Genomic DNA, 23,605 nt, shown 5'->3' with positions numbered 1-23,605 from the left:
CTTGGATCTTTAGCCTCTCTCTGCTGGGTTATCAGTGAAAGGGGAGAGTGACATTTACCTCATAGTGTTTTGGGAACTAAGTGAACAGCAGGATGTGGCCTAATATACAGAAATCACTTTGTAAAAGTTAGTTGTAATTCTGAAGCAGTTCAAGTATGTTAGCATGAATCTTAACTGTATCAGTCATCCCAGAGACATCATAACATACAGATACTTACTTTGGTATAAACTTATTTTGATCTATTGTGGTATTCACATTTTTTTTTCATGCCTTTCCTTTTGTTTTAATTTTCTAAGTCATGCTTTCCTTACTTTTCTGTTCTTATTTACTGTAGTCTCTGATTTATTTATAAATCATATCATTAAAATCTCAGATTTTTAACCACAAGGAACAATTCATCTCAGATCCCTAATAAAAGATGAAGGCCAGAGAGTAGCTTTGCCAATGTTTCAGTTAGTGACAAAGCTGGGACTGGATCCTGGTTCTTTTGACTTCCAACTTAATAAATATTTTTTCCACAGTACCAAGGCGCATTTTAGAAATAAATAGGTCAGACTCAGTGTTTAATTTTAAGTGTACACTGGCTTTCATATATTCTTCCTTGAAATCTTAAAATTTAAAGGTAGTTAAATCATTAAAAAGTTCATCACCTTTCATAAATTTGATTTTAGCAGCATTTTGATTTGTTTTGCATGTCCCTGTAAGATTAACACATCAAAATTATGTTTATAGTTTTTTTTATATTTGTAACTGTTGAAGTGATAAAAATAGTAAATATTTAACATTAGTATTGTGAAAAACTAGTATATTTTTGTAGGGTATATAAATTTTACTTAAATTTTTATTATTAAAAAAAATTATTTACCAGACTGACCGAAATTCTTTATGGCCTTTGGATAATTTTTGTTTTTAACATTTGCTTTACCATTTTAGTACAGTCTATTCTAAACTATAAAAGTTATCTAATTTGTGAATAATCCAGGTTTGTTTGTTTTTTTCCCACCATCTTGCTTTTGCCTTTTATTCATCAGTGCTTAATGAAGGAAAAGAGCAGGATATAGAGTTGGTGAGACTCAGAAACTCAGTTTTTCTGATTGTTACCTTAGTCGGCAAAAGTTATTGAAATAAAAAGTCCATGTTTAGGATCCTCTTTGGATTTTGGTTTCCTGTAATCAAGTGTTTACTCTGTGGGAAGATGTATAATTCTGTTGAAATTCAGTGGTGTACCAGAAGACGACATAGGGCCTTACAAGAGAAGGCTCCAGCAGTGTCTGGTAGAAACTTGCTTTGGTGGTAAACAGATGGAGGCATTTAGGGTGGGAAATTCTGAGAGGGGCCAGCCTTGGAAGGAGGGTTGTTTCTCAGAATGTGATGTGTATTCTGAGGTGGCAAATTACTTGAACAGACACTCTGAGATTAGAGCACTGTTTGGGTCAATGGCAGCATTTTCTAGATACTTTTGACCCTTCCTTCATCTTTAATTCTTACATCAACATTAGAATTTGTGAACCGTAAAATCAGAATACAAAGTCTGATTTTTTTCCCTTACTTTTGAGCTTAATTATATGAAGAATCTGAAAAGGTTCTGAAAAGTAATCAACCCTGTTTTTAGTTGTATATTTAAATCATTACTTTTCTTGACGATAAAATTTAAGACTTTTTTGGAAAATGTGGTTGTCAAATCTATATCTGGCTTGTCATACACATAGAAGTATATCCCTCCCTTATTTCCTGACCCAAGTCCAGACTCCTATATACCTCCTTCTGACTCATGTACTGTGGCAGCCTCCTAGTCTGTCTCCCTCAGAATAGTTCCGACCCCTTCAAATGCAGTTTTCAGCCTTTATCAGTGAGAGTTCTGAGTCATTCCCTTTGAGAAGTATTCCTGCTCCACAGTGTTTTCTTTACTCTGCCTGCCTCAAAAGACCTTTTCCTGTCTAGTTAGTAGTAATACCACACTCTGACTTTCTAGTCTTTACTCCTCCCCCTTGTAGTCAAGCTATTTCCTCATTGTTCCTCTCATGGTGCTTTTTTTTTTTTTTTTTCTTTTACTACTTTGGACCATACTCTCTCCTCTCATCTTCCTTTTCCTTTTCTGAGCTCTTATTCTACACAGTACCTCACAACACAGCACTTAATTCTTTTGTGTATACAGAATCAGATTAGGTCAGGACTTCTGGGATTTCATCCCTGCTATCTTTATAGTAGGTGCTCCATTAAAAAAATAAATAAATAAGTGAATAATCAAGGGATAGCAGCCGCAGAGGTAATGAAGAATCCTTTAAAAACCAAGGTGGATATTTTACCTGGAGGGTAGGGGAGTACAGTCTTGAAAAGTTGGAAGACTGAATGAGTGAGGACAGTTGTTACCTATGCTGAAGGATTTGGGGATGAGAGATCATGGAAGACAGGTATCCTGAGACCAGTTGTTCTCCTGAGACCAGTTATTCTAAAATGCGTGAGATATGTTCTTGGTGTCAGGTTTTATCTTCATTTCATTTAATACACTGGAATTGCCTGAGAGTTGAAAAATTGTCCTTCCCACTGCCACCCATTGCTGAGGTAGGTAGGTCCTTGGGAAAGGGAGGCATGGGGATGGGGAGCGAGGTCCAGTGAAAGACATATAAAAGTATCCAATTGCTGGTATCTAAGGAGAGAGAGGCAAAATAACCGGTAATTATGGTAGTAGAGTCCTAGGAGTCTAGTTTGAACAGCATTCTCAACTAATGCAGTAATTTAACTGATGAGTGACGGAGTGGTGGCATTCAGCTTGTAGTTTTATTTGGCCATACTTCCCACATTCTTTCTCCTGAGGAAATGCCCAAACGTGTAGATTCGAGTGACAGCAATGCAGTTAAATAATCTAGGATATGAATGTGGTTTTGTTTTACACTCCAACAGCTATAAAATCAATGAACGAAAATCTGGATCCTTTTTTTCACTCCCTTTAAAAAATTGAATGGCTTCTTTACATTTCTTCTTTGGCATAACTCTGAATTAAAAGTTTAATTTAGGGATTATTTAATTCCTATCCTTTATCTTCATCAAGAATCTAGAAGCTTTTTATAACTGTAAAAAAGTTGCAATTCTCTTGAGCTTCTGCCAGTAGCATAAAATGATGCCAAAATTTATGTGTGGGAAAGTTGATTTCAATGAGGGTAATTTAGCTGAAGTTTAGTCTAAGAAACTAGTGTTTTGCTGCCAAGCAATTATTTGCATTTCTAAAAAATGACTTATACTTTTTACCAGTGCTTTCCTTTCATCATAAACTAGTTACTTAAGTTATTGTCACTAATGGCGTATTTCTATAAAGGAAACTATATTCTTGTTTAATTTGGTTAACCTCAGACTTTTATTTTTAATATGCAAAGTTGAATACTTCTATTAAATGTTTCCTTTTGTTTGAATAAAATCTATAGGAATTAAATCAACAGCTAGAAAAAAAGAAAGAAGTGGAAGACCGTGAAAAGAGAAAGATAATTGCTGAAGAAAAGCACAAGGAATGGGTTCAGAAAAAGAATGAACAGGTAAGGAGAAAAAAGCGCACACACATATTGCATCTCATTTATAGTCTTCATCCTGTTACTCCTAGTCATTACCTATGTGTTTCTCGTTTTCTCTTAGATTTTTTTCTTTTCTGACCTAGTTTCTGCCCCCTCTCCTTCCCACCCCAGCCCTCTCCCCACCAAGGGACATGTGTCAGATCTTTTGTCCTTTGCTCTCTGCTCTCTCTCCCTTTTCCTTCATGTGGCTTCCATTTGGATGTGGTTGCAGGTAGTCATGAAGTCTGTTATCTCCAGACCTGACCTCCGAGAGCCTTGGATTTTTGTTTCTTCATTAGGTAGGCACCTCTGGGCTGCAAATCTAAAACAACCCATTTTTATCCATTCTCCTCTGACAGAACCATCGTCCTGACTCCTTGATTTCTGATCTTGGTGTAATTTCTCAGTCACCAAGACGTAATTGGAATTCTCTTGTTTCTAATTGTCCATGCCTTTCCTTTAATGATCACCTCTCTCCTGTTTGTGCTTTCTTCTTGTTTGGACTCATTATATTTTTCAGTTTATTTATTGTTCATTTGCTTCCCTTGTGGCTCAGATGGTAATGAATCTGCCCACAATGCAAGAGACTTGGGTTGGATCCCTGAGTCAGGAAGATCCCCTGGAGAAGGGAACGGCTACCCACTCCAGTATTCTTGCCTGAAGATTCCATGGACAGAGGAGCCTGTGGGCTACAGTCCCTGGTGTCTCAGATTCGGATATGACTGAGACTTCACTTCATTGTTTATTTCCCATACTGGAATGTAAGCCCCATAAGGGCAGGAGTTTGTGCCTCTTTGTTCAGTTATCCAGCAGATAAATCAGTATCTTGATGCTTAAAAGCCACCCAAGATTTGACTTCATCCTCTGTATCCTTGCCAGAGAAGTCTTGCCAAAAAGCCAAATGTCATTCCTCAGTTCACAAATACATCTTTTGTCATTCCCTACTCTCCTCTGAATAACACTTGAACTATTGTGGCCTGGCTGGTTAAATACCTTCTGCTCTCTGAACCATGTCTCCTTCACCTGTGCTATTCTTCCTTCCACACTATCAGCCTCTGACTGGCATCTTTGGGGGGCACATTCAGGATAAGCATGGCCCATCTTCTTGGTGTATTAGTTTTGCTGGAAAATATTGAGAAGAAAAATGTTATTTTTATGCTAATGCAAGCACAGATATTTAATAGTATAGAACATAAATTTTATAGTATTTTTAAAATACACAATAGAATTCAAAAAAATATTGGGCTTTGGATTGTGCTCCCAGGCAGATAAATCAGTATCTGTGAACACAAATAGAATATGTGTTCACAAGAACTTTTGAGAACATTTCTATTCTATTTCTCACCTTTTTTTTTTAAATAATTATCTCTTCAATGTGGGATCTCATCACATTTTCCCCCCTACCTTTGGTGGCTCAGATGATAAAGAATCTGCCTGCAGTGTAGGAGACCTGTGTTCAGTCCCTGGGTTGGGAAGTTCCCCTGTAGAAGTGGCAACCCACTCCACTATTCTTGCCTGGAGAATTCCGTGGACAGAGGAGCCTGGTCCAAGAGGTCACAAACAGTTGGAAATGACTGAGCGATTTTCACTCAACCTCCTTTTGTTATCCAACTCAAAGTATTTCCTACATGAAGTATTCTCTGATCACATACTGGAAATTCTTTTCTTCTCTGAATCCTTGTTTAATTGACATCACTTTATCATATACTGCCATGTGTTATGTATATATTTTGTGGCTGCTTTTATTATGCATATGTCTTAACTTCTCATGTAATTTTAAGGCCCTTCAGGATAGGAGTTATTTTTTAGCTGGTTCCTCCTTTTTTTAACTTTCTATTTTTTATTGGGGTATAGCTGATTAACAGTGTTGTGGTAGTTTCTGGTGAACAGCAAAGGGACTCAACCATACATATTTACGTATCCCTTCTCCCCCAAACTCCCTTCACATCCAGTCTGCCACATAACATTGAGCAGAGTTCCCTGTTCCCTATACAGTAGGTCCTTGTTGGCTGTCCATTTAAAGTATAGCAGTGTGTACATGTCCATCCCAAACTTCCTAACATCCCTTCCCCACATTCTTCCCCTCCGGGGACCATAAGTTCCTTCTCTGTCTGTGAGTCTGTTTTGTAACTAAGGAGTTATTTTTGTATTACTTTTTATCTATTATAAGCTCTGACATAATGCTTTTTTTTGCCATACATCAACATGAATCAGCCACAGGTATACATATGTCACCTCCCTCGTGAACCTCCCTCTAGTTTCCTCCCCAACCCCACCCCTCTGGGTTGTCACAGAGCACTGGGTTGAGCTCCCAGTATCACACAGCAAATTCCCACTGGCTGCCTAATACAGAGAGAACAGACAGGTGGGGAAGGGCAGGGTGGGTCGAACAGAGAGAGGACCACCCAAACATATATACATAGCATTTTGGAGGTGATAAATTATTGAATGAATAAATGTATCATCTTCCTTTGAATTTTAATACATTCTTGTATTGGATCACAAGTTAGAAATTTAAAAAATATTTATCTTGTCACTTTGTTTCCTGTTGTGAGTTTTTGCATATTTGGAATGGTGCTGCTTTTATTATTAGGTCCAACTTCATGAATGCAGTTAGGTATTGAAATTGTAAGCCAAAACCTTTAAATTATTTCTAATTTTTGGTTCCTAGCTATTGTTGAATGTAATGCCTACTGGTATTAATAAGAGTACCTAGTAAATACTTGCCCAGTAAATTGAAGATTGCATAGCTTTCTTCATCCAAATATAGTGAGAAGGAATTGGCTAGACATGTGTGTGTTATAACCATAAATATATTTGTTCTTTACTTAAGTAAATTATTTTTTAAAGTTTGCTACATCCCATAATACAATAAGAAAGAGTTCTTTGTGAATAAATGCCAAAATCAAAATAAGCCTGTGTGACCGCTACAGTTTTGTGTGTATTGTATATTCTCTCCTCTAAAAGCTTCTCTTATCTTCTATTAAGCTCATTTTACCATGCCAGTCAAACATAGTTGTTGTTTGTCTAAAAATGTAGAGATGATACATTCCCTGTTTTAATTAGTGGTGGTAGATCTAATCCAATTATTTGAGGAAAAAATTTCTTTCTTTTGGAGGGAAGTGGCTTGCCCTGACATAAATCACTAATTCGTAAAAGCAAGATCCCATAAGGTTGAGAAGAGTTTAAAAATGAACCTTGAGAAATAAAAATTAAATTTACTTATTCTGTAGAATTCTTATGCATGCTAAGGAATAATTAGGATACTCTTGTTTTTTTTCTTTAAGAACTCTCAGATTTCTTATTTCAGTCTTGGTTACATTTACCTCTATTTGTAAAGACTGCTCTTCTGGTTCTTCTCTTCCTGTCTGGCATCTAGCTTTTTTCTCCTCTGTTTACATTTCATGGTGTGTGGTCCTCTGCTGCCTCCAGCCTCATTCACATTTTAGCTATATCTGTGGCATTATTTTCTCTAAGTCATTTTCACTGTGTTCTATCAAAAAATCAGACAAAAAGAATTTATGTATCCATTAGCAAAGCTGGTTTCTTTTATTGTGACTGGTTTCTTTTATTGTAAATCTTTTTTCAAATAAAGGGCTTACCTCATCTGGTACTCTGATATTTGTGTTGCCATACTCATTTATTTTTTAGATTGTTTTTTTATTGTGTGTTACCACATATTTTGTAAAAGGGTATTTGCCTTCACTGAGAATTAAAAGTAAATTTATTTTTAAAGTTTTCTTTTTAATCCAAGGAACCGCTTTTTAATGTAAAAAATTAATTCAAGCCAACAAGCATATGATTGATAACTGTCATCAGTTCTCATTCATGCCTTCAACACTTTTATTATGTGCCAGGTACTATTGAAGGAATCAAAATAGAAATTCAGGTTTGTTAGTTTCCTTTAGTTGGAAGAAACAAAGGTTCTCACAAGGCACCATCTTTAAAAAAAAAAAAAAAAAGATTTATTGTTGTACTCTGTGTGGTATAGAACTGGAGTGCCAGAAAATCTGAAGCCACTTAGTGGCTGGCTATTCCCTCTTGGTACTTCTCTCTGAGTGCCTGTTCTGGTATCCTTTTGCTAACTAAAGACATTACATTCCCTCTTCTGTAGTTTAAATGTGGCAGAGAGCCTGTCTGATGTTTTAAAATCAATTTCATTGAGCTATATTTTACATACAATAAAATACACCTATTTTAAGTTTGATGAGGTGTGACAAGATAGGGCACCTCAGTCACAAGAGAGAACTCTTTCTTCACTCCAAAAAGCTCCCTTGTGCTCCTTTGCATTTAACTCCTGCTTCCTACCCCCCACCTAACCCCAGCTCCAAGGATGCCATCGGTCTGCTTTCTGTTCCTATAGATAAGATTTGCCTTTTCTAGAATTTCAGATAGAATCACTAAATGTATATTCCTTAGCATTAGGCTACTTTTTTTAAAAAAATATTTTTATTTTTGGCTGTGTTCTGCCTTTGTTGCTGTGCACGAGCGGTCTCTAGTTGTGGCAAGCAGGGGCTGCTGTCTGCTGCAGTGCGTGGGCTTCTCATTGCCGTGGCTTCTCTTAGTGCGGAACATGGGCTCTAGGGCGAGTGGGCTCAGTAGTTGTGGCTCATGGGCCCTAGAGCGCAGGCTCAGTAGTTGTGGCTCATGGGCTTAGTTACTTCTCTGCAAGTGGAATCCTCCCGGACTAGGGATCAAACCTGTGTCCCCTGCATTGGCAGGCAGATTCTTATCCACTGTACCACCAGGGTAGTCCCAAGCTACTTTGTTTTTAAAAATTGCTAATATTTCTTGTATTAAGATTGTTCCTTTTTATTGCTCAGTATCGCAAATTATGTATCCATTCACTAGTTGATGGATAATTAGGTTGTTTCCAGTTTGGAGATATGAGTAAAATTCTGTGACCACTTATGTACAAGTCTTTTTGTTGATACTTGCTTTCATTTCTCCTGGGTAGATCCCTAGGAATTGAATTGCTGGGTTGTATGGTAGGTTTTTAGGTTTAAAAAGAAAAAAATTGGCAATTTCTTATAAAGTGCTTCTGCCATTTTATATTCCTGCCACTAATATCTGACAGTTCCAAGTGTACCATATCCTTGCCAGATTTTCAGTCTTTCTCATTTTAAATCATTCTGTTACATGTAGTATGTCACTGGGCTTCCCAGGAGGCACTAGTGGTAAAGAATCTGTCTGCAAGTGCAGGAAATGCAGGTTCAATCCCTGGTCGGGAAGATCCCCTGGAGTAACAAATGGCACTCCACTCGTGTTCTTACCTGGAAAATTCCATGGGCAGAGGAGCCTGGCGGCCTTCATAGGAACACAGAGAGTCAGACATGACTGGCTAAGTAGCAGCAGTATGTCATTGTTTTAATTTCCATTTTCCTGAGATCTAATGATATTTAGCATCTTTTCATAAGTTTATTCTATTAGTCTACTGGGGCTACCACAGATTGAGTGACTTAAAAGTCCTATCTCAAAATACAACATCAGGCCAGGGGATCAAGATTGTGGAGGAGTAGTAGGGGAGCTCACCTACTCTCACAAAAACATTAACATATCAGTAAGTGGAATGATTTACACAGAACATCTAGTGAATGCCAGCAGAAGACCTCAGACATACAAAAGGACAAGAAAACCTCCAAATGACCAGGTAGGACAAAGGAAAAATAAAAGGAAAGGAATCAGGACAGGCTTGCACCCCAGGGAGGGAGCTATGAATAAGGAAAGAGTCCCATACCCTGGGGAGAGCCTTCACTGGCGGGGGATCAGCCTGGATGGAGAGGGACATTCAAAGCCTAGAAGGAGAGTGCAACAACTGGTTTGTAAAAGGCAAAATGGAGAATAACCTGCACAGAAGGTCAGCATCACCACCCTGTGTTCCGCAGCCTAATATGCTCCTCTGTTGATACAGGAGAGGGCTGGGGGCTGAAGCTCAGGCTTCAGAGATCAGATCCAAGGAAAAGATCAGGGTTGGCTGTGCGGAGACAGCCTGAAGAGGGTGGACTGTGGTAACTGAGGGTGTGCTCAGTAGCAGCCAGCACCTGCCAGAGAGGCAAGGTGCCATGACTAGGGGCACACAAGGAGCGGGGGGGCACCATGAGAGCTCTTCCCCTGTAAGTGCTCCCAGGCAACAGGACACCACCTTACAGAAGCTCTGGGAGTGGGCGCAATTATCACTGCCATGGTAGGCTCCAGAGGCAGGCTTGGGCAACCACTGAGATCCCGCAGGCTGGTGCCAGGCACTGCCCCTGCTGTCCTGGGAGTGTGCAAAGGCTGCTACACCTGCACCCCCCATATCAAGGGGATAACAGCCAGCTCACCTTGAGGAGAGAGACAGCAGATATCCAAATTAAAAGCAGCCCCTTGATTCCAGAAAAGATGGCCGAGCAGAAGGACTTGAGCTCACCTACTCTCACGAAAACACCAAAAGCACAACAAACTACTGAACAACCATTGACAAAGGAGACTGGAAACTACCAAAAAAGATACTTTACATTCAAAGACATAGAAGAAGCCTGAAGCGACAATAAGAGAGGTGCATTAGTGACATATGAGTGGGAGTCCCACAGACTGCAAAATAATTACATTGCAGAGGTTCTCTTTCCAGAGTGAAAGTTCTAAGCCCCATCTTAGGCTCCTGAGGCTGAGGATCTGGCATCAGGAGGTGCAACCCTCCAGAGGACTTGGCTTTGAAGACCAGCAGGCTTGAGTGCAAGAGCTCCACAGGACTGGGTGAAACAGAGACTCCACTCTTGGAGGGCTCACATACACTGGGATCCAACACAAAGCAGAAGAGGTTTACCTGTGAGTCTTAGAGAGTCTCCTGGGGAGGTGAGGGTTGGCCGTGGATCACTGAGCTGGGGGCAAGCCCACTGGAGACAGTGGCTTGAGAGAGTACTGATTGGCATGAGCTCTCACAGAGGTCACCATTTTGACATCAAGACTTGGCCCTGTCCAACAACCTACAGGCTCCAGTGCTGGAATGTGTCAGGCCAGACAGCCAGCAGGATAGGAACACATTGCTACCCATCAGCAGACAGGTTGTCTAAAGCTGTACTTAGCTCACAGCTCCCTCTAACACAGTTTGACATGGCTTTGCTCACCAGAGAGACACACCCAACTCTTCTCACCAGTGGGCAGGTACCAGAAGTAAGAGGAGCTAAAATCCTTCAGCCAGCAGAAAGGAGACCACAAACACAGAAAGTTAGACAAAAATGAGACAGCAGAGAAATATGTTCCAGATGAAGAACCAAGATAAAAAGCCATGACATCTAGATGGAGATAGGCAACCTACCTGAAAAAGAACTTAGTGTAATGATAGTAAAGATGATCCCAGAATTCAGTAAAAGAATGGAGGCACAGATTAAGAAGATACAAAAAAGATATTTAACAAAGAAAATTTAAAGAACAGAGATAAAAAATTGAATAACTAGAATGAAAAATACAAGAGAAGGAATCAATAGCATGATAATTGAGGCGGAAAAATGAATTTAGTGAGCTGGAAGATGGAGTGTTGGAAACACTACTGTGGAACAGAGCAAAGGAAAAAAGAATGAAAGGAAGGACAGTCTCTAGAGGCCACTGGGCCAACATTAAAAGCATGAATATTTGCATCATAAGGGTCCTAGAAGGAAAAGAGAGAAGGGCTTGAGAAAATACTTGAAGGGATAATAGCTGAAAACTTGCCTAACATGGGAAGGAAACAGCCACTCAAATCCAGGAAGCAAAGAGAGTCCCAGGTAGATTATACCAAGGAGGAACATGCCAAGACACCGATTAATCAAACTGACATAAATTAAAGCCAAAGTGAAAATGTTAGAAGAAGCAAGGGAAAAGCAACAAGGGAATCTTCATAAGGTTATCAGCTGATTTTTCAGCAGAAACTGCAGACCAGAAGGGAATGCCATGGTGTATTTAAATTGATGAAAGGGAAAAACCTACAACCAAGAATACTCTACCCAGCAAGGCTGTCATTCAGATTTGATGGAGAGATCAAAAGTTTTACAGACAAGCAAAATTTCAGAGAGTCAGTACCACCAAACCAGCTTTACAACAAATGCTAAAGGAACTTCTCTAGGTGAAAAATAAAAGGCAACAACTAGAAACAAAATTATGAATGGGAAAGCTCACCAGTAAAGGCAAACTACAGTAAAGATAGGAAATCATCCACACACAAATACGATATAACCAGCAATTGTGAGGACAGTACAAATGGAGGATATTGGAAATGCATTTTGAAATTAAAAGACCAACAACATAAAACAATCTTGTCTATGTATAGACTGCTATATCAAAATCTCATGGGAATCAAAAACTGGAAATTTACAAGAGATATACAAAAAAGAAAAAGGAATCCAAACACAACACTAAAGTTAGTCATCAGATCACAAGAGAACAAAAGAGGAAGAAAAAAAAAAAGACCTACAAAGACTAATCTAAAACAATTAACAAAATGGCAATAAGAACATATTAATACATATTGATAATTACCTTAAATGTAAATGGACTAAATGCTCCAACCAAAAGACAGGCTGAATTGATACAAAAATAAGACCCTTATATATGCTATCTATAAGAGATCTGCTTCAGATCTCGGGACACATACAGACTGAAGGAAGATATATAGATGGCCCCAAGCGGTGGGACACAGACCTGAGAGTCACCTGTGCCAGCCACATTTCTCCCAAGAAAATACACAGATTGTGAAAACGCACAGGAAAAGATGCTTAACATCACTAATTATCAGAAAAATGCAAATCCGAACTACAAATGAGATATCACCTCACACCAGTCACAGTGGCCATCATCAAAAGGTCTACAAGTAATAAATACTGAAGAGGGTGTGGAGAAAAGAGAATCCTCCTACACTGTTGGTAGGACTGTACATTGGTACAACCACTATGGAGAAAAGTATGGGAGGTTCTTTAAGAAAACTACTAGTAATAGAGCTACTATATGATACAACAATCCCACTCCTGGGCATATATCTGAATAAAATCACGATTTGAAATAATACATGTACCCCAGTGTTCACTGCAGCACTATTTACAATAGCCAAGATGTGGAAGCAGCCTAAATGTCGATTGACAGATGAATGGATAAAGAAGATATGATATATGTTTACAATGGAATATTAGTCATAAAAAAGAATAAAATAATGCCGTTTGAAACAACATGCTTGGACCTAGAGATTTACATATTTTCATATGTTGAATCAGAAATTTTTTTAAAGATACAAATGAACTTATTACTAAACAGAAACAGACTTACAGGTTTTGAAAACAAAGTTATGGTTACCAAAGGTAAAACCTGAGGGAAGTGGTCAGTAAATCAGCAGCTTAGAATTAACGTACACATGCTACTATATATAACAAGGGCCTACTGTGTCACACAGAGAACTATACTCAAATTCTGTGATAACCTGTATGAGAAAAGAATCTTAAAAACAATGTAGGTACATGTATAGCTGAATCACTTAGCTGTACACCTGAAACTGAACAACATTGTAAATCACTTATACTCCACTTAAAACAAAACAAAAACCAGTACACTGAGGATTAGAGTTTTAATACATGAATTTTGGCAGGGCAGATTTCAATCCATAACACTGTTGACTATTTTTATGTCTCTTGTGGAGTTTGTTTGTTTTGTGTTTAAACTTTTGCCCATTTTGTATGTCTTAATAGTAAGTTGTAACAGTTCTTTTTATATTCCTTTAAGTCCTGTAACATGTATTGTAAATATATCCTCCATTTAATTTTTAATGGTATTTTTTTAAAGAGCAAAAATTTAAAATTTGGGGTAGGTTCTGTATTTCTGTTTTTTTCTTTTATAGTTTGTGGGTTTTGCTTTCTGTTGAAGAAATGTTTGCCTATGCCACGGTTGTAAAAATATTCTCCATTGTTTTCTTCTAGAGGTTTTATAACTTCAGCATTTGGCTGTGTTTGTATTTTGAGTTAATTTTAATGATAGCATGCATTAAGGGTCAAGGTTGATTTTTTTGGAGTATGAATATCCAGTTATTCTAACACTGTTGAAAGATAATCTTTTTCCCTATTCAGTTATCTTGGCACTTTCATTTAAAATTAATTGAGCAAATATGTTTGGGTCTATTTCTAGACTCTATTCTGTTCCTTTGATCTGTGCCAGTACTACACTGTCTGGTTACTGTAGCTTTATAGAGTAATTTTTAATTTAAAATTCTTCTAATCAAATACTGTAAGTCTTCCATCTTTTTTCTTTATTTCAGAATTGTTTTATTTGCTCTGTACCCTTTCCATATACAATTTAGAATTAGCTTATCAATTTCCCTAATCATGCTTGCTTGAATAGTGACTGATACTTATTGGGACTGCATTGAACACATAGATCATTCTGGAGAAAATTACTGTCTTAATAATATAAACTTATAAGTGTGATTTTTCTTTTCTATTTATTTAGGTCATATTTATCTCAATCAGCTTTTTTTTTTTAAGTTCAATATACAGGTGTATTTAAATGTCTTTTGTTAAATGTATCCCTAAGTATTTCATGTTTTGATGAAAGGAGTTATTTTGCCTTATTCCTAATATTTGCTTATTTCATATTTGGTTTTGATATTAGAGAAATACTGCACTCCTAAAATGAGCTTGGTTGTGTTCTTTTTTCTGTTTTTTAAAATAGTTTGTGTGGTAATTGGTACTGTTTCTTCCTTAAATGTATAATAAAATCTACCAGTGACGCTATTGGAAGCTGGAGTTCTCTTTATATGAAAGTTTTTAATTCTGAATTATTTTTAGTAAGTAGAATTACTTATAACAGTTACTTCAGTTACTCTATTTCTTTTTGAATCAGTTTTGAAAAGTGATTTAAATTGGATTTATTGGCCAAAAAAAATTGTTTTCAGTGTTATCTCATATGTATATGAGAGATCTGTAGTGATCTTTCATTTACCATTTGTGTGACCTTGGGCATATTACTTAACTTCTTTGTGCCTTAGTTTCCTCATTTATAAAATGAGATCTTAATAGTATCTTTCTCATATTGTGCTTTTAAGAATTAACTGACATAGTGTATATGTATACAATGTACAGAACAGTAACAGGCAGAGTTAGCACTGAATAAATGTTAGCTGTCAAAAATTGAAAATAGTGTAGAGACTGGTTGACTCCCTTTTTTTTTTTTTTTTCTGACGGATGACTCCTTGTTGATGAGCTTGTCTTATGAGTCAGAGCTGCAAGATCCTTTTTAATCTTGTGGATTTTCTGACTGTAGGAAGTAGTTAAATTCCAGTGTTATTTTAATGGATATTGAGTTCTCAGCAAGAAAGGATTTCCTTTTACAGGTACTGGCTGCCCAACCAACAATAAAGAAATATAGCAACTTGGGGAATGATGGGCTTTGATTTTCTTTTCTTTTTTTGGCCTTGCCACAAGGTTTGGGGGATCCTTAGTGCCCCAACCAAGGATTAAACCTGCACCCTCAGCAGTGAAAGCTCAAAGCCCTAACCACTGAACTGCCAGGGGATTCCTGGGCTTTGATTTTTAACCCCTACCTTTCTTGCACAGGGGCTTCCATGATAGCTCAGTTGGTAAAGAATCCACCTGCAATGCAGGAGACCCTGGCTTGATTCCTGGGTCAGGAAGATCCACTGGAGAAGGGCTAGGCTACCCACTCCAGTATGCTTGGGCTTCCCTTGTGGCTCAGCTGGTAAAGAACCTGCCTGCAATGTGGGAGACCTAGGTTCAATTCCTGGGTTGGGAAGATCCCCTGGAAAAGGGAAAGGCTACCCACTGCAGGATTCTGGCCTGGAGAATTCCCTGGACTGTATAGTTCATGGACTCGCAAAGAGTCAGACATGACTGAGTGACTTTCACTTTCACTTTTTCTTGCACAGCACTGCATATCTGTTGAATATAACTTGATGTTTGTTACTTGGATCTTATTTGAATTGCTTGTATTGAGGTATTCTACAAGAAGCTTTCAAGAGAAGAATTTCTTGGTTCATATTTCTTTGCTCCATGAAGGGTGATATATATGACATTTATATTACATACACTTTATGCCTTGCAGATTATTTTCTAAACCTCTGATAAAGAGAGCTAGCCATGTTATTGGTTATTTAGAATTTCACTGTGTTGGTAGATTATCCTTTGGGTGAGAAAAGGAAAAAATATTCAGTTAGACTCTATGTCAGGTTTTTTTCTGCAAAGGGTCAAATAAAATTTTAGTTTTTGTGGCTCATACAGTCTCTGTTGTAACTATTTAACTCTGCTGTTGTGCAGTAGCAGCCATAGACAATAAATATGTAAATAAATATGTGTGGCCCAATAAAACTTTATAAATACAGGTGGTAATGGACCATATTTGGCCTGCAGGACATAATTTGCCAACCCTTGATCTATGTAAGACTTACAAGAATTGCATAGCCAGAGATTTGTCTGTATGTGCCCTTACAACAGTATTTAATGGGCTAAAATTGGTCCTCTGTAAGTCTTTTGTAGTGAAGGCTTATCCAAGTATTCATATTGGCAAATTGTCTGGGAAATATATACCTATGTGGCTTCTATTTTAGAGTGAGGGTAAACATCCATTAAGAAACACTAAGATTCAGGCTTCTGGTTCAAGATGGCAGAGTAGAAGAATGTGCACTCATCTCCTCTAAGAGCCCCAGAATTACAACTAGCTGTTGAACAACCATTGATAGGAGGATGCTGGAACCACCAAAAATAGATATCCCACATCAAAAGACAAAGAAGAAGCCACAGCGAGTGATGCTGTTTCTAAGTCGCTTCAGTCGTGTCCAACTCTGTGCGACCCCAGAGACGGCAGCCCACCAGGCTCGGCCATCCCTGGGATTCTCCAGGCAAGAACACTGGAGTGGGTTGCCATTTCCTTCTCCAATGTATGAAAGTGAAAAGTAAAAGTGAAGTCGCTCAGTCATGTCCGACTCATCACGACCCCATGGACTACAGCCTACCAGGCTCCTCTGTCCATGGGATTTTCCAGGCAAGAGTACTGGCGTGGGTTGCCAAAGGGCACAATCAAAATAAAATCAAAACCCATACCTGCCAGGTAGGTGATCCACAATCTGGAGAACAATAATGCCAAAGAAGTTCTCCTACTGTTGGGAAGGTTCTGAATCCCACGTCAGGCTTCCCAGCCTGAGAATCTGACAAAGGGACTGGGAATCCCTAGGGAATATGGCCTTGAAGGTCAGTGGAATTTAATTATAGGATTTCCACAGGACTGGGAGAAACAGACTCCAGTCTTGGAAGGCATGAACAAAACCTTGCATGCACCAAGAGCCAGAGGAAAGGAGCAGTGACCCCACAGGAGACAAACCAAAACTACTTGCTTAATGTTGGAGGGCCTCCTGTAGAGGCCTGGTTCAGGAGGGTCTCACCCCAGGGACAGGGGCACTGGCAGCAGCAGGCCAGGAAGGTCCCCCTTGGTGTAAACCCTCTTGGACTTCTCCATTAACCCTACTATAGAGCCAGTAGATCCCAGGGCTGAGTTGCCTCAGGCCAAACAACTAACAGGGAGGGAATGCAACCATCAGCAGATAATTGGATTAAAGCTTTACTGAGGGAGGTCCTGCTCAGCAGAGCAAGACCCAGTTTTTCCCACTGCCAGTCCCTCCCATCCAGGAAGCTTACACACGTCTCTTAGCCTCATTCATCAGAGGGCAGACAGAAGAAGCAAGAAGAAACACAGTCCCACAGTAGCTAAAACAAAAACCATATTACAGAAAGTTAATCACTATGAAAAAGCAGAAAGTTATGTCCCAGGTGAAAGGACAGGATAAAACCCCAGAAAAGCAACTAAATGAAGTGGAGATAGGCAGCCTTCTAGAAAAAGAATTCAGAATAATGATAATGAAAATGATCCAGGATCTCGGGAAAACAATGAAGAAGATGCAAGAAATGTTTACCAAAGACCTATAACAACTAAAAAACAAATAGAGGTAAATAATACACTAGAAGGAATCAACAGCAGAGTAACTGAGGCAGAAGAATGATGAATGACCTGGAGGACAGAGTGATGGAAATCACTGCCACAGAACAGAATATAAAAAAAAAAAGAATGAAAAGAAATGAAGACAACCTAAGAGATGGTCATGTATGGGTGTGAGAGTTGGACTGTGAAGAAGGCTGAGCGCCGAAGAATTGATGCTTTTGAACTGTGGTGTTGGAGAAGACTCTTGAGAGTCCCTTGGACTGCAAGGAGATACAACCAGTCCATTCTGAAGGAGATCAGCCCTGGGATTTCTTTGGAAGGAATGATGCTAAAGCTGAAACTCCAGTACTTTGGCCACCTCATGTGAATAGTTGACTCATTGGAAAAGACTCTGATGCTGGGAGGGATTGGGGGCAGGAGGAGAAGGGGACGACCAAGGATGAGATGGCTGGATGGCAGCACTGACTCGATGGACATGAGTCTGGGTGAACTCTGGAAGTTGGTGATGGACAGGGAGGCCTAGCGTGCTGCAATTCATGGGCTGCAAAGAGTTGGACACGACTGAGTGACTGAACTGAACTGAACTGAAGAGACCTCTGGGACAACCTTAAACACACCAACAATCACATTTTAAGGGTCCCAGAAGTAGAAGAGAGAAAAAGTTCCTGAGAAAATATTTGAAGAGATAATAGCTGAAAAGTTTTGTAATGTGGGAAAGGAAATAGTCAACCAAGTCCAGGAAGCACAGAGAGGCCCAGGCAGGATAAACCCAAGGAGGAACACACCAAGACACATAGTAATCAAACTGACAAAAATAAAAGACAAAGATAAAATGTTAAAAGCAACAAGGGAAAAACGACAAATAATATACACGGGAACTCTTATCAGGCTATCAGCTGATTTCTCAACAGAAATGCTATAAGCCAGAAAGGAATAGCATGATATATTTAAAGTGATGAAAGGAAAGAACCTACAACCAAGGATACTCTACCTACGAAAACTCTTATTTAGTTTTGATGGAGAACTCAAAAGCTTTCCAGACAAGCAAAAATTAAGAGACTTTATCCCCACCAAACCAGCTTTACAACAGATGCTAAAGGAACTTCTCTAGGCAGGAAACACATGAGAAGGAAAAGACCTACAGCAAATAAACCCAAAACAATTAAGAAAATTGTAACAGGATCATACATATTGATAATTACCTTAAATGTAAATGGATTGAATGCACCAACCGAAAGACATAGACTGGCTGGGTGGATGAAAACAGGTGCATGTATGCATTTCCACTTACCACATTGTTCTGCTTGACTCCCCAAAGGTATGTAATTATTTTATATTGTTAAGCTAATCATGTTCCTCTTATGGCTTGCAGTTGTAATTACCTTTTGTTTTTTTGTCTGGCTATTGGTTGTGAAAACTGATAAATATCTTTTACTGTTGTGATTATGTAGCTTTTATTCACTTAATACCATTGTATCATGATTGGTCAACAGAAAAATAATAGAACTCTATATTACCAAAACTAGGATTTAATAGAAAAACCTGTAATCACTTTTTAAAATCAGAGTTATCCATTTTTTGAAAAATACAAATGCTCAGGTATTGCTTTTTTTTCCTCCAGAGCTCCAGATATGTTTCTAATAAGCAGTCATGTTTAAAAGCAACTGGCTCTGTGATGATCTTTTACTTTTATCTAGTTTGTTCACTTTTTCTATTTCATATTCAGTGCTCCCATTTCATTTAGTTTATGTTTTCCAATCTCTCCATCTCTTCTCTTTTTTCTTTTTATGTTCTTTCTCAAGCATAGTAGGAAAGCTTTTGTATACATATATATGTATATAATTTGTATACACATATATAATATGTATACTATATATATTTTAGAAAGTTTACAAATTTTTGCTGAACTGAAAAATTTATGACATTTTGATTCTACTTGTTTGACTTAGTATGACTAGAATGCTAGATTTCTAATTTAAAAAAATAGATATGCAACAAGCAACAAAGGTTTACTGTATAGCACAGGGAACTATAGTCAATATCTTGTAATAACCTACAGTGGAAAATAATTTCAAAACTAATATATGTGTCTATGTATAGCTGAATTGCCTTGCTGTGCACTTGAAACATGTAAGTCAATGTACTTCAATAAAATATATATATTAAGAAAAAAAACACTGAGATTCAAGACAGTCTAACAGGTTGCTATTTCTGTTCACTCATTTATTCAGCAAATCTTTATAGAACACCTACTATTTACTTAACACTGTTCCAGGCTCTGAATATACTTTGTTGAACAAGATCTTTGTTAGGCCATCATGAAATACATACTCAAGCTGATACACTAAAATTGATCAGGTAAGTTCATGCATGTTATATATTTTCATAAGCCACATTGTGTCAACCACTATGTTACCACCTGTTTTTAGAAAATTACTGTCTATAACACGTTCCTTGTATGAGAATGATTACAGATTCCAATGAAAATTGCTTCATTTTTATTTAAGAAAAGAAAAGAAAGGGAACAAAAAATTAATAAGGAAATGAAAGAAAAAGCAGCAAAGGAACTGGAGAAAGAACATTTACAAGAAAAAGCAAAGGAAAAATATCAAGAATGGTTAAAGAAAAAAAATGCTGAAGAATGTGAAAAGAAGAAGAAAGAAAAGGTATTTTCACTAAGGTGATCAGTTAGAGTACAGGACTTGGTGTAAAGAATTTCTAATGGAAAATTGGCATTATCTTAGCATAATATAAATACATGTAACTATCCCTACTTGTTATATTATGATTAAGCTTTCTAAATGAATATGTATTTGTGATTTTTTTAGACTGAAAAATACTAATAAGCCTATTGATACTCCTGCAGTCAGGTGCAAGCTTTTTACTGTTGTTTATGCTTTTAAATATTATTCAGTGTACTTTTATGGAAAGTTTTATTACATTATTGTAAGTTACTGCTCTATTCTAAAAGAACAAATTGCTTTTTTCTTCTTGGATCTAATGTCATTGTTTAGAGGCAGCTGCTTTCATGTCACATCCCTGATCGTGCTAAATTTTGCTCTCTAATTATAGAAATGTGATTCAGTGTTTCTGATCAGTAAGCCGTTAGGATGGGGAGCTACCGGGGAGCAAGTCAGTAGACTCTGAATAGCACTTTTAGTTACAGAATATCCCTGGAGATTCTTTGGTCTTGTCATTTTAAGGAAAAAGAAAAACAACGGCAGGCTGAATTACAGGAAAAAAAGGAAATAGCAGAAAAAAAGTTTAAGGAATGGTTGGAAAATGCAAAAAATAAACCTCGTCCAGCTGCGAAGAGCTATGGTTATGCCAATGGAAAACTCACAGGTTGGTTTTTATGTTATGTGGCTTACATAAATATGGCTTGCAGGAGCGAATATTATACATTATGTTTCCTTTTGACAGAAATAGAAGTGTGTAAAAATCATTTTTCTTTCAAATTACTATTTTCTGGAAGATTATAACATACTGTGTTCCTGTGGAGATACTACAAATTTGTTGTCATTCTCTAAAATCAGATACATTTTAAAGGCAACAGTGGCAAAACTGCAAAGTAATGATTTCTAACATTAAGAAATAAGTAAAATTTTTACATTCCTTGGATCTTAAAGCCTTAATCAGGATATATTTAAGGGGTCATTTTCTTTCCCTTTTCTAACCTCTCTGAGGCAGAGTTCCCAGTGTCTTTGGCTCATTATTTTTGCAGGGTGGAATACTAGATGCCACACGAACCAGACACAAACCTGGTTGGCTTTTTTGGCTTGGTCTGATTATAAATGGCAATGTGTGTTTTCCTTTGTACTTCCACGTTGGAAGCTCATACCTTGCTGACAGCTGCCTTCACTTGTTTAAGTGATTTATTATTAAAAATACTCCCATTCTGTTTTGTTCACACAATAGAACATATTCCAGACTTTGTTTTGACCATCGTGGTGAAGTGTGTGTTGACATATGTATGCAGTCAAAGTGGGTTGCCAGTGTCTGAATGACACATTCCTTCTGTCAGGATTTGGGCCTCTGCTGCATGTCACAGAGGTCATCCATTACAGCTACCGAGCAGAGTCTGCTCCTTTATTTTGCTCTCTTGTTTGAAATAAGTAGTGGTTTCAACAAAACGATTGAATAGTAAAGTTAAAACTTAGATGGAATATATGTATTGACTAGAACTTAATTGCCAAATAATGGATTATTTTACCAAATTTGTGTTTAAATAAGTGTTATAATAATTGTAGTCTGCAGATGCCCTACTTCTCTTAATTACAAAGCTAGAGTGTATAAAATCTGCTTAATTTGAGTGACAATGATTTAGAATTTCAGTGGTTCTGAACCACAATCTTGATTCACTTTAGCTACATATGCAACATATGTTTTTTTCCTGCAAGCTTTAGTGTCCAACTAGGGGAAACTAGTACATAATCAGAAGTTTCCCAGACTGAAATAAGAAAGTGAAGATTTTGTTCAATTTAAGGGTTCTAAAATTAACTTCTTAGAAGAAATTTTATGAGTTTTTAGTTTTGAACATTAATGTTCTTTGAATATTCAGAATTATCATTTATATTTTAACTTTTACTACAATATTACTGTATTTGAAAAGTATTGTTTGAAAATATTTGGGTTCAAGTTTTAAATGAGTCAGGTTTGTCAGTGATATTTTTGCCCTTTTAACATTTTAACATTTTCCTGTGAGTTTTAAAATAGTTTCTTTGATCTCAAAAAGTTTTTCTTGTTTTATTCTGATTTTTAAATAATTTTAGGTTTTTACAGTGGGAATTCTTATCCAGAACCAGCCTTTTATAACCCAATTCCATGGAAACCAATTCCTATGCCTCCTTCCAAAGAAGTGAAGGATCTATCAGGAAAGAAGACTAAAAGGCCTGTGATAAGCCAGCCACACAGGGCATCCTCTCTGGTAATGCATAAAGCTAGAAGCAATCTTTGCCTTGGAACTCTTTGCAAAATACAAAGATAGTAGATGTGGGAAATTGCATGCTTTTACATGGAGCTATTTAATTTTAACATCAGGAATTGTTGTTTTGTTGCTGTACTATTAGTAGCTCAACATTTGATGTATTATTGTTAAGTTCACATTTTTGCATTTGTATATGGAGTCCTTAGAGTTAATTGAGGAAGATATTTTCTTCATTTTCATTTTTATAAATGCTTCAAGGTTGATCTTGGAATATTGTTTTGCAAGATAAGTGACAATATCTAACAATTGTGTTTATATTTAGCTTATATTAAAACTACCCTCTAAATACCAATAAAACAATTTTTCGTGTATTCTTTCATACACACGTTACGTGTTTGTGTTTATGAACATAGTAAGAATAAGTCATTGAAACAAGCATTTCTAAACTGTATGCTCAAAATAATTCTTAGAAGAATCTAAAATGAGTTAGAATCCCAGAGTAATCAAAAACAGCCTTTGTTGATGACTTTTAGTATGTTTTTCCCTGTATAAATATTTGTAAACCACTAACTGGAATCATGTTTGGTAATGGAGAAATAAAGGTTGGGTTTTGAAAGGACAATTTATAAACATTGTTTTGGGCTCTCAATCTTAATTGATTGTAGTAATCTTTGAACACTAATATATTTTGCTATACTTTGTACATATACATTATAATTAGGTTGTTAATTTTGTAATTAGAAATGTCTGCTTTAGTTTTTAATGTAAAATGTTAAGTCATGTTTTAACTAAAGTTGAAATAAAAAATCTTTATTAATAAATACTTGTTAAGGAAAGTAGATCAAAAGATTACTAAAATAGCACTCAGCCCTTCTTATTAAATTTTAAAAGTCTGTGTATCTTTTTTTAGGGGGCCATCAAGAAATGAAAATTTGTGGTGGCAATATAAAAGTTCAGTAAGTTCATTTAAAAGTGATTCCTATTTAGAATACATTCCATGTTTCTGTGAGGTTAGTCATCTACCAAGTTTTTGGTGATTAACCTGCAATGGTATTGGTCAATGCCAGGAAACAGCAGTGGGATTTTTGAAGGATATTCGTATCATCAGAAATCTAGAAAAATGCACTTTTAAAAAAATTTCTTGCTCATGGAGGTCTGTGAGCCCCATAAGGATTGAGCACTCAGCCTGAATGCTCA

General features: G+C 37.2%; 1 protein-coding gene across 1 annotated transcript in view; it reads left to right on the top strand.

The window, feature by feature from the left end:
• Positions 1-23,034, top strand: part of CCDC34 (coiled-coil domain containing 34) — a 45,054-nt gene extending 22,020 nt beyond the window's left edge. Inside the window, exons 3-6 of the mRNA XM_040258915.1 lie at positions 3,421-3,528; positions 19,989-20,147; positions 20,685-20,826; positions 22,254-23,034. Of these exons, the coding sequence (XP_040114849.1) occupies positions 3,421-3,528; positions 19,989-20,147; positions 20,685-20,826; positions 22,254-22,468 (624 nt within the window). The 3' untranslated portion in view covers positions 22,469-23,034. The remainder of the gene's footprint in view (positions 1-3,420; positions 3,529-19,988; positions 20,148-20,684; positions 20,827-22,253) is intronic.
• Positions 23,035-23,605: the final 571 nt, after the last annotated feature.

This window comes from Oryx dammah, unplaced genomic scaffold, assembly GCF_014754425.2.
Source record: "Oryx dammah isolate SB20612 unplaced genomic scaffold, SCBI_Odam_1.1 HiC_scaffold_17, whole genome shotgun sequence".
Taxonomy (NCBI): domain Eukaryota; kingdom Metazoa; phylum Chordata; class Mammalia; order Artiodactyla; family Bovidae; genus Oryx; species Oryx dammah.
Note: the sequence above shows the minus strand (reverse complement) of the source record. Positions and strands in the feature narration are given on the sequence as shown.